Source organism: Seriola dumerili, unplaced genomic scaffold (assembly GCF_002260705.1).
Source record: "Seriola dumerili isolate Sdu_G_001 unplaced genomic scaffold, Sdu_1.0 BDQW01001417.1, whole genome shotgun sequence".
NCBI classification, from domain to species: Eukaryota; Metazoa; Chordata; class Actinopteri; order Carangiformes; family Carangidae; genus Seriola; species Seriola dumerili.
Window position 1 is genome coordinate 1 of NW_019175672.1, and position 12254 is coordinate 12254.

The 12254-nt window shown below is 40.2% G+C and overlaps 1 protein-coding gene and 1 long non-coding RNA gene across 2 annotated transcripts in view; both read left to right on the forward strand.

The window, feature by feature from the left end:
- Nucleotides 1-6680: 6680 nt before the first annotated feature.
- LOC111238567 lies at nt 6681-8311 on the forward strand. Its single transcript, XR_002665819.1, has 3 exons — nt 6681-6710; nt 7327-7435; nt 8190-8311. It is a non-coding gene; the product is annotated as an uncharacterized LOC111238567 (long non-coding RNA).
- Nucleotides 8312-10002: 1691 nt separating this feature from the next.
- The window catches only part of LOC111238570, an 11221-nt gene continuing 8969 nt past the window's right edge, over nt 10003-12254 (forward strand). Inside the window, exons 1-2 of the mRNA XM_022768143.1 lie at nt 10003-10091; nt 11968-12069. Of these exons, the coding sequence (XP_022623864.1) occupies nt 12027-12069 (43 nt within the window). The 5' untranslated portion in view covers nt 10003-10091; nt 11968-12026. The remainder of the gene's footprint in view (nt 10092-11967; nt 12070-12254) is intronic.

Here is a 12254-nt window from a genome sequence, read left to right on the forward strand (position 1 = left end):
ATTGTAATATTCAAGCCAAATATCAATAATCACATCCATATTGTTTTCTGATGCATGCGATATGACGACAACTTAAATGTAATAAACAGAATATCATTTTTAACTCATCTTAAATGTTTAACTGTGTGTGGAAATGCAATTACACAAAATATAAACCATTAAAATAGGCTCAAAATTCTACTTGTAACTTCAGTGTCACACTGTGTGGGAACTTGAGTGCAAAATTTGACACAAACTGTCTTTCACATTGTATCTGCATTACTTCACCACTGGACATTTGTTTGGTTTCATTAACAAAGTCTTGTTTTTCTTTTTACAAATGCAAAACTTGTTCAGTGTATTATTGAGGGTAATATGAAACACATTACAGACCTGCATTGTAAACTAGAGTGAAATCCATCATTACTATAAATGTTAACAGAATCATTTTAACTCATCCTAACATTTTGCTGTTTAAATCATGCACATGACTTACCATTTCTTGCTTTCAGGAGGCTGCAAAGGTATGGTTCCAGCCTGAGGAGGATTCTGCCAACCCTATGAGAAAGAAAAATAAATAAATAAAGACATGTCAAGCAGCTCCTCTTTTCACTATGAAATGTTTTTCAAGCAGTCTAAGGACTTCAGAACATAGAAGATGCACCAATCATCCATTTAAAAAGGTTATTTAGCATATACTGTAATAAAAACAAGACTTTATGAATAAATCTGAACAAATGATACATTTGTGAAAAATTTGTAGAAAAGATTTAAAAAAAAAAAAAAAAAAATCCCCATACTACACAACTATGTGCAAAAGTGTTTTAGAATCACAAAACTCCTGCTGGGTGAGAAGCACAAAAGGTATTGATTAGGGGAATATGTAAAAGATAGTGTAGACAATATATGTCATGTGCAGGGATAATACCTCAAGATGTTGATGTAATATGGTTGATAACTGATGAGGCCAAATGCAGAGGAAAAGGCAGGTGCCGGTCCATCATTGGTGATTAGACTGGAATTCTGGTCCTGAGACAGACAAACATGTTATAGGACAATTTCTTTAGATCATATAAGTTCTTTATAGTCATGTGTGCAATAATCAGGATAGATATGAATATCATGAAATGTAAATGCAAAAAAAATTAAGAGTAAACAACCAAGTGTGATAAGAATTCAGTGTACACACACACACATATATATATACCCAACAAATTGAGTAGTACAAATATGGATATACAACATCCGAGAGCAACAGACACAATCCTACTAACCGCTAAAACGTCTGTCGACAACCTCAATATCACCACCTGAAATGTTTGTCAGTCGTTGCACTGATTATACTTTTAGCTTCAGGGCTAACATTGAAGCTACTCACCGGGCTAACAGGAAAGTTGCGAGCTCGGCATCAAACCGCATCCCTTCCTCTCAGGAGCCGTCTCCAGCGGTGGAAAGCCACATCGAGATTTACTCCTGTTTCTTTTCTTTGCCGTTGAACGTGGTTTCTTGTCGGGAGCGGTCCTTCGGGATGCAGATGAATATCGCCTTCTGGGAGGTTCAGCCATTCCTGTGTTTCTGTGATGCTAACCGTAAGCTTCCGAAAGTTGTTCTTCGTGGGACTGAGAGCAGACTTGACGCTCCGCTGACTCACACAGCCTCTAGCGTCACAAAGTGGTATCACAACACAGGACAGGTCCCGGCTGGCTGGTGCGCATGGGTATTTCAATAGATAACTGTTTGAATCTGAAACAGATGGAGATCTTGATCATGACATCGTCACTGTGGCTGCTTCACACATTGTTGATAGTGTTAATTCATTTTTTTTTTTTAACATTTTAAACTAAAGTTCTGGCCACATCTTATATTGCACCTTTACAGCACAACCACCAAAGCTGACATTTAAAAGTAAAACTACATGTCAATTGTCCACATTGCAAACCAGCTTAGTTTTCACACTTGAGTTAACATTGAGCTTAACTTGACTGATATTTACACATTTGATGCATACAAAACATTTTGATTTACTTTTACGGTATATCAATCTATGCATGGGATATAAAATACAATCATGCTTTCCCTTATACTTACATAAAATCAGTGATATTTGCCCATTTTGCATTCAGGCCAGTAGATGTTGCACTGATCACATGAAGCATCAAGATATAAACCCTTTGTGGAACCACTTTGCTGAGAAAGTAAAACCTCCGACGCTGTGGGACTCGCATCCAGTACCAGGCAGTTGATTTCTGCAAGCAAAGAAGATACAACAGCCCGGGAAATTTTACTCACCCAGAATTGCACTTACTGTCCACGGACTGCTCACAGAGCCAGGTGTCAGTTCACTGCTGCCATGTTCATTCTGGTGTCCGTATATGTAGTCATGGACTGTCTTACCAGTCGCCGTATTTCGGCAGTCTTTGTTCTGACCCAGCTAGGGGAAAAGGGAAGCAACATAAAACCAGGTGTTATTGCTTAATCAAATTTACTGATTTCATTTATTGCCTAACATGGAGGGTAAATATGTAAACATAAATACAAACAAGGCAAGAGGATAACTGAAGTAGGGGAACAGGAGCCAACAAAGAGCCTAACTATGCGATTCTAACCAACCCAAAAACACTAGAATCAGCGCCCCTGTTCCTAATGTGTCCAACAGTCTTTTTCTAAGGGTGTGATGCGCAATCAGAATTTTAAACCTAGCCCAGTCCCCAACAATCAACACCAGCATCTCAAACCAAATCACAAATTACACACAAATGTTCACAAAGGCGGTACAGAGGCGAGCTGCCTATCATGTCAGCCGCCACTAACGAGGTGCGAGCCGGGCTCTTAAACTCTCTTCCTCTGATGCTCAAACGGTAACAGCTGTGGTGAGGGCTGCTGGATCATTGCTGCACCAATAGCAGAAGATGACCATGGAGTCGGAGGCTCCTCCTCTCTGCTCCGACCAATCCCGTCAAGGAGTCCGCGCAGTCTGATTAACAGACAGACAAAATACACTTTTAATATCCAGTTGACTGCGGTGCAGCTCCGTTGAACACATTAAAATATCATGCAGAAAGTTGAGAGCAGGACTGATGACAAAATTACGGAAGATTGCTCCGGTAGAGGATAACTAAACCTCTAAACTAACCTCACACTGATGGTTTCAAACACTAATGTGTCCCCACAACCACAGTAAGACATGTATACACACATGTACATGTACTTATAGAAGTTGATCTGCAATTAAGCTTTACCACTATATCCCCATATAGACGATCGATTTTAAGATCTTTTATCACCAATCAATTACCTCTCCGATAGCAAATTGACTCCGCACTGGATCCGTCCTGGAGGTGTCATAGGCTCCGGAACGGATCGACAAAACAGGTCCAGATCGGAGTCCACTTGCACGGCGGGACGGCTCCAGAACTGATGAGGATTACGGATCCAGACCACATCCGTATCCGCTCATGAGGCAGCTCAATCGGACCGGATCTGATTTGGACCCGTTCATGAAGTGGTTAACTCAGTCCAGACCGGTTCTGGATCCCTTATTCAAAATGACTCATCCGGCTAAAACTAGCTGCAGGAATCTAAAATCTAGCTGACCAACACCTGGATTGCTCTATGAAAGCTTGAATACTGAACCACTCTGCCTTTATTAATATTAATAAAACATTACTCACTGAAGACTTGAAAAGATCTAAACCTTTAAGCCACCCAGCAATTCTACACTTAAATGCTTTCACTGTGAAGCAGTAGAAGTAGGGAAATTGGGTTTCTCTTGCAGTAACTTAATACAGCTTCGTTATGGGTGTAAGAGTTATCAGAACATTTCAAACTGTTGCACTAAGGAACATAAATGCAGTTTCTTGTAAGTCCCTTACACAGTTATTATCCAAAGACAGACTCTGCTAGTAACAACGAAATCCTCTATTAAAAAAGGACATTACAGGCTGTAAATACATGTGGAATATAGGTGTAACGGGCAAAATGAAACGCAACCATAAATTGTATCAAAAAGTTTTATTTAATGAAAATCTTTTGGAAATGTAAGAACCTGTTTCAAGAACTGCAGGTACTCTGCATACCAAAACATTTTCTCAACGTGAAACAGTAGACTGATCTTCTTGGGTAGGGATGCTTTCTTGAGCATCCTCTATCTGCTGCAGGTTGAACCACCTTATAGCATCCTTCAGGATGTCATCATCAGTGGCGGCACGGGAGACGTGACTCTTTCTCACAGCGTCTATAATCACACAAGCACAGAAGCCTTTAAACACAAAGTCTGCTGTCTGACATTTAAACAGGAGACCATTACCTATGAGTATAACTGTTATTTTCACTGTTACAATTAACAATCCCTGGTATATACTGCTGTCCATGGTCTCCCTCTCTCTCCTCCCCCACCCTGAGTCCAGCTCTGTTGGAGGTTTCTTCCTGTTAAAAGGGAGTTTTTCCTCACCCTTGTCACCGAGTACTGATCTTTGAGGGAACTGTTGGGTTTCTCTCTATAATAAAGTAAGGCCTCGACCCGACCCTGTAAAGTGCCGTGAGATAATGTGTATTATGATTTGGCGCGATGCAAATAAAATTGAATTGAATAGAAGTTCGCCATTTTGGGAAATGTGCTTATTTGAATTCTTGGTAAGAGTTATATTATAAAATCTCTCGTGTCTGAACAGTAAATATGAAGCCACAGCCAAAAGCTGGAAACAGGTGGGAGCAGCTAGACAATTCCCTCAGCAATCTGGGCTTTCAGGCAAACAGGATTATAGGAAGGCATTTCTAACAGTTTTTCCAACATGCTGTTTGGAAATACTCTGATATTTAGAGGACCTCGGAGCCAGACGTGTATACACATCTGGTTTCTTGTTCACTGCTCAGCCTAAACCACTTCAACCTATAATTAATGCAGATTTGTAGGGATTTAATACGAAATTGTAGATTTCACTGGCTAATTAATATCAATATCTTGCTGACGTCATGCCCGTGTATTAGCCTTAATTTTGTCGCTACAAGTAGCCACAAGATCGTTTGGGTTCATGTTGGAATAACAACATACTTACCAGATCAGGGCGCTTGACATAAACAGCAGCAACACGCTCAAAGAGAGAGGACTACTGTTGGCTGAAAAAGTTGCCAGCTAATGTTGACATTATTGCGCTGCTTCGACGTCCATGTTCGGTTACACCACCTGTGTAGCAGCCGGAAGAGACGGACAATATGGCTTACGGCGCTCAAAAAGAGCGCGAAGCTGGGGAACTGCCACGATTTGCACGTTAAGTGTAAAACAGCGCGATTTCACTATGAAACATTATAATATCAGTGAAGCGTTACAACAAGCAAATGAGTTTTGACACGTTTTTAGCTTCAGTTACAAGTTACTCCGTGTGAGCTCACCTCTCGCTTGCGAGGGTAGCCATCTTGGATAGATCTTTCAGGTGTCGGGGTCGCGACCTCGTGACGTCAGCATACGTAACCGTCAAAAAAAAAAGTGAACTTAAAAGTAATCAGTGAACTAGCGGTGTTTACTCAGAAATGGCGACCTACACAAAATTAAAACCGTATTACCTGTTCAGAAAGATGAAAACTTTAAAGTTGGATTACCTTTGCAACAGATTTTAATTGTCCCGTTCTCAGTCTTTATAAATTAGTAGTATGTCATGTTAATGTGTTCTCCAGGCTGCACAAATTTGTCACAACCATGGTAGGCATTGTGGTTCTTTTTGTTTTTAACAAAGGGCCAGGCTGGTGTGTCACAAATGACTGAGTCCAACTTCAGCTTCAATTTCTTCCCCTCAAACTCAAAACCTCTTTCAAGCTGTTGTAACTCAGAAACAAAATCTCCAAGGAACTCTTTTGCTGATGGGTTTCTTTGGTCCATAGAACAAGCTGATCACTATAGATTCTTTCATGGGAACACTCAGTAGCAGACCAAGGATGGGCCACAGTTGCAGACTAGAGCTCTACTGTCCCTTAAAAATCTTTTTTTTTCCAGGGGTGGAAAATAACAGCTGTTGTTCCCACAAGAAAAACATTTTCGAGATCGATACAACAGCTTTAAAAAAAGAAAGAAATATATCACAAACATCCAGGATCTGTTCTGGGGCACGCGAATAAGAAATGTGAATTCTTAAAAAGGGTTTACAGATCACACATTTACGCACATGAATGAACGTGTCAGTGTCCTGACGACGCGACGTTAGATAAAGATGAGACAGAAGATTCTTCAGCAGAGTCTGATCTGAGGTCTGTGTTTAAAGGTCTAGAAATAAAGAAAGATTCATTAAGTTTTAATGTTTGCTGCGCTCACCACGACCAGACTTCATCACTGACTGAAGCAAACAGAAAAACAATTTGTCCTGTTGTTGATTCCATTGTGTTTTTATGATCATTTCAGCTCTGTACAAACTATTTGTTCTCCAGGTTCTTCAGTCGGTCATTAGGTTCTGTAAATGTGGAACAATACAACAATGTGTTGACATAAAGATTTACCTCTGAACACTAAACATTTTAAAAGATTGTTTAAAGAAAACACTGGAACCTTTAACCACTTGTAGTTTCTCAGCAGCCACGTGAGTCCAGTAAAATCTAAAGTAGAGCTGAGCAGCAGCTGACGGATTCACCAAGTCTCTACTTGTAATCCTACCCAACACCCATGATGCATCAGTGGGGGGGTTTCTAAGGCGACTCTGACAGTCAACAAACATGGCTGCAGCTGCAGGGAGCTCTGACCAACAGGAGTGAGTACATTTACACATTATTACAACAGTTAAAGTCAAAACCACATTAAATGTGATTTTTTTTCCTCAGACCTAAAATGATGCTGAAGTTTGAGATTTTTGATTGTGTTTTTTTTAATCTGAAAACTGAAATAAAAAGCAAGTTTTGACCTTTTAACTGAGTGTAAATGTTTTAGAATTTAACCTTACAAAATAAATATAAATCACCATTAATACGAGTTAAACTGCACAATATTTCATTTTCCCAAATCAATCTGCACAAAATACAATATTCACTGATAAAGAATAAAATGGGTTTAAAGGAAAAACAGAAAAAACATGAAAAAATATACTTTACAAAACGCAATAATCCTCTTAACCTCAGAAAGAGCTTTTCAGCCTCAGTTTATATGAATTATTTTATTTTGGCTTAGATCTCAGTTCATTCTTTCTGAGCTGGAAAACAGAAAACCTGAAGTACGAAGGTTTAAATTTAAATCTGAATCCAAAGTCTGAAATGACTTTCACAAAAAGAAAGAAAGAGATCAAAGTCCTGATTCGAGATCTGTCAGATTTGGACTCAAACCTTGTTCCACAGTAAAAGTGAAACCAACCGTCTTCTCATATTCCCTCCGAGGCGCTCCTGCTCCCACATCCCGACGTTCTCAGCCCGACATCCCATGATCCCCAGACTGTATGTGATGTCATGGAAACAGGACATGAAGAACCAGAGGCTCCTGATGAAGGTAGACACCAGAGAAGGAAACAAACGCACCACTTGTTTGTGTGAATACATTCTGTATCTGAATGTGGATTTAAATCACTGGAAATCTGTATTTCTTCTATTAATGTTTCTTTTTGTCATTTATTTCCTGAGCTCACGTCTCTCTGGTAAATGAGACGTTGATCTCAATGTGACTTCCTGATTAAATAAAGTCAAAATAACGAGCAGACGTTGCTGTTTTCCAGGGAAAGACTCACTAAAGTGAACGTTGTCCGGTCTCGTCTCTGCACTGAGATAAACCCTGAGACCGACCCACAAGTCGACGTCCTCCGACTGAAATCATCAGTAGTCTGTCACTGAATCATGTTCCGATTTGTCAGAGATGGTGAAGAGCTGCATCTTTACTCCGAGAGTTTTTCCTCCATCAGACTTCTGACTGGTGCAGCAGCTGGTGATGTTGGTGATGTCTCCACCCTCCGAGGTCTGAGTGAAGACAGACTCCTCCCACTTTTCCTCATACTTCCTGCTTTGTCACTTTTTCCTTTGATCGTTTTTTGGGGTTTTAGAAGTGGCTCTGTGTCCCTGTGGTCCAACACTGGTGAAGTAACATGTGTTTTCATCAAGCGGCCACTAGGTGGTGCCATGGAGTAAGATTTTAGCACCTTCCCATTACCTCTGAACCACATGTAATGTCTCTGTGTGTGTGTGTGTGTGTGTGTGTGTGTGTGTGTGTGTGTGTGTGTGTGTGTGTGTGTGTGTGTGTGTGTGTGTGTCAGAACGCAGCTCTGGCAGGGATCCCTGTGGTTCCTCTTGAGGAGTCTTTGTGTTTCTGTGGACGGGAGCGTCTCTGCCACAGTCAGAACGCCAACCACTGCTGCTCCTCCTCCTCCTCCTCCTCCTCCTCCTCCTCCTCCTTTCCTCCTCTTATNGGGATCCCTGTGGTTCCTCTTGAGGAGTCTTTGTGTTTCTGTGGACGGGAGCGTCTCTGCCACAGTCAGGACGCCAACCACTGCTCCTCCTCCTCCTCCTCCTCCTCTCCTCCTCTTATCCAGACAGGACTGACAGCTCATCACTCCTCCCACTTCTCCAGGTAAAAACACCTGACAGACTGATGCTGCGTTCAGGTTGTGTCAGGAACACTCAGCTTCGTTCGCCTTCAGCTACAGTTTGATGACTCGCTGTGGAGGTGATGACATCAGAGGGTTTCACTGTGTTTTCCTGCAGGTACAACAGCTCTGTGGTGACGACCAGGCGTCTCTACCAAACCTGAAGACAGATCTCACCGACACCGATGAACCCGTCTGCTTCACAAGCTGAGGAACGGCCTTTGGTTTTCCTCGCAGCTCTGTATTTAATAATAATGAATCTCATTTTAATTCAAGAGAAGAAAAAGCCAGGAAGCTGCACACAATATCAAAATATCACAATTAAAATGTCAAAAACTCACATTTTCCTTCTCACCACAAACTGCACTTCCAGTTTTCATTTCACTGAAGACACGCAGTGACCCTGAACTCTGCTAAGAACCAACTACAGAGAAGATATATTAAACTCCGAGGGCACAGGCAGTAAACTGTACGTCTTACATGTACTACACCAGGGAGGGGTATCCAAACTACGGCCCGCGGTCCATCTTTAATTGGCCCACAAGAATTCTTTTAAATAGAATAGAATATGACCCACACTTCAACTTTTGCCTGAGTGTATTGCACTTCTCCGTTTCAACACCAGGGGTAGCTATTGTTGATCAAGGCAGTTGCTCCAGCAAAAAGGACAATAATCAGAGAAGAAATTTACCCCAAATTACTCAACATGGCAAAACCAAATAAGCGAAAGGTAGAGAGTGAGTGCAGAAAATTTCAGTCACGGTGTGAGAGTGAGTATTTCTTCAAAGAATTTCCACAGTACCCGTGTGTTAATAAGCATGCATGTGCAAGTACACATGCAACAAATATCAATAATGCGCATCAATTCTGTCGCTACCCTGCTTTTGCGCACCACTTTCTTATATGCGTTTTTGTTGTTAACACACAGAGTACACACCGCTGTGCACAGCGCACACACTGCACACGCAAAGTCAGCTGATCTCATCTGATGAAGATTTGCTCCTTGATCAAGTGAATTTGTCCGGATTTTTGGCACGAGTGGTGTCGGGTCAGCACCGCAGCTGGATGGCCCGATTTACATACCCAGCGCAGCTGATACTCACCAGAATAATTTACTAAAATTATATGCACTCCTGTTATTAAGTCCATTTCAGTCCGTTAATGTTGATAACTGTTTCAAACGAACATTAATAGGTGTGTTGCTAACCCTAATAACTTAAATAACAAGCTTGAAATTTAGCCGTCCCATTTTCCATTATTGTTTTTAATTTTGTTTCTAATTATATTCAACAATATAACATATTTGTCCACTTTTAATTGATTTTTCTAACTTTAATACACTAAAGTTAAGGTTATATAACTAATTTCTAGTAAGTGGCCCAGCTCCTTCTATATTTTTATGCATGTGGCCCTCAGTGAAAAAAGTTTGGACACCCCTGCTTTAAATGTATGTTTACATGAATATATTGGTGCTGCAGTTCACATGTTCACCACACCGTCTCAATAAACACAGTGTCAAACAGTTTTACTTTCACTTTTGAACTCCTCTGGTTGTGACGCAGCTTTTATCTGGTGAGTGAACTCAACAAAAGCAGGTCAAATACGTAGTTAAAGTGAGTGAATGTATTGTGTTCGTATCGTGGATATGTTAATAGAGTTAATAATATAACTGCAGAAAGCTACAGATTCACTTTACTAGTTGGAAATTAATAAATAAATATTTTCCGTCTGCGTGTTTCATGAGGGATCTGTATTGACTCACTGAAGTATCCGCTGGTTCATGTAAAAGATAGTAAAAGATAATTACTGGTCCTTTTATATATTTTATAATTTCAGAGACTATTCTGGACGAGATGAGTTTTTTCGTTTCCTTTTGTTTTTTGAGTTTGCTAAGTCGTGCCTTTGGTTTCTTGTTTACGTTTATGGCCGCCATCTTTCAGTTACAGAGGCTCGTCACTGTGGGGGTAATTTTTTTTAAGGTAAATTTAAACTTAAAGAAATGTGAAGGCAAAAACCATCCAACATAAAATGCAACCCACATTTACTATCTCTCAAAAATATGACTAAGTGCTACACTGTGAAATGCAAAGAAAGCTCGTGTTTTGGTCTGTACTTCCTCTTTGTGTTTTACAAGTTCTTCACTTTTTTCAGTTTTTCCTTTTGATATTAGACAGAAAATTTTCCTGCTGGGCTGTGAGTAAAATCTTAATCCTGAATCTAGGAGGACTACAGAGGATTATTATCACTGTGTGTTGTATGGCAATATTCAAGCTCAGCAGTTTAAACAAGTGTCCACTAAACCATCATTTTCCTGCACATTATTCAGATCAGATCAATATTTTAATAGTGTCGTATGAGCTGTGTAGCAGCTCCCCAGCACCTCTGACCCTCTTCTGATCACTTGTTGTTAAACTGTATTCATGCTGATTTAGTCAGACCAGCCTCAGCTAGCAGGTCTGATGCTAGCTGACTTTGAAACTCACTGGATGATGAACCCAGAGCTGGCAGCAGTAAACAAACCTGAGTCTAACACTTTGATGTGGGAAGGAGTTCAGCTCACTGACTAGCAGGTTGTGGCTAGGAGGATCAGTGCTAGCCAACCCTGAGACAGGCTGGAGGCTAGCTGCTTAGGACCTGAGTCATGAGGGGACGTGGCTGTGGCAGGATAACACAGCACCAGCAGACCTGGGATCAGCAGCCTCTTACAATAATGTGCATGTAATTAAAGTATCCAAATGCAAAGAGTAAAAGTCATGAGTTTTCTACTGCATTAAAAGTATGTGCTGCAAAAACTCCAACAAGTACATTTAAGTAGTAAAATTGAAGTAACAGACTAAATGTAATTCCTTACTGACCACATATGAGGCGATGCTGTGATGACATCACAAGTCAAACAAATGCTTTAGATCAAGTTGAACAAGATTTTCAGCTGATACTTATTGAAACAAACTGAGTTTAAAGTTAAAAAACAAAACTGAGTCAAACAAATATATTAAACCCAGTTTTCTTCCATCATCAAACATCATGATGATTATCAGACACAGAAATCCTGAAGCTTTTAATATTCAGATCTTGTTTTAATGGTCACTTTTGATTGAAATTGTACATTTAAAAACATTTTAAAGTGGTTTTAAAAATGTTGTCTCCCTGTTAGTCTGGATGATCCACAGAACACAGTGATTTCCCATCATGCACATCACACTGTTCAGGCAGCATGTTAGAGTTTTAGAAATAGTTATGGTTCTAAATATTGACCCAACTTTAAGTGAGTGTCATGTGGATGAGAATAACAGTGTAAATAACAGCAAAAGGAAGTGATACTGACAATATTTCATCTTGATTAAAATGGTTTTAGAGACATTTTGATTCATCTTGGCCCATTATTGTTGTTGGAATAAACAGCTCTGTATTCATTTTATGAGCATGAAGTAACTCTGGTGTTTTACAGATTACAACAAGGAACAAAGCAGTGAGGATCATTACAAAGATTTGATAAACCAGCTGAAAATGGGGAAGAAGTTCCAGTTGCTGATCAGAAAACTGTGTAATGGTGAGTTCATAGAGAAATATCCAATCCTAATAGGCAAGTTTCACCATTCAGCAGCCATCTTGGAAATGGCCCCGGCACATTATTTTGACTGAAATATGTAAAGCATGATGAAAACAGAGGGTTGAGGGCTCCAAGTCCAAGTTAAAGAAACTGTGATTTACTCAAAAATAACCTAATAAAATCTA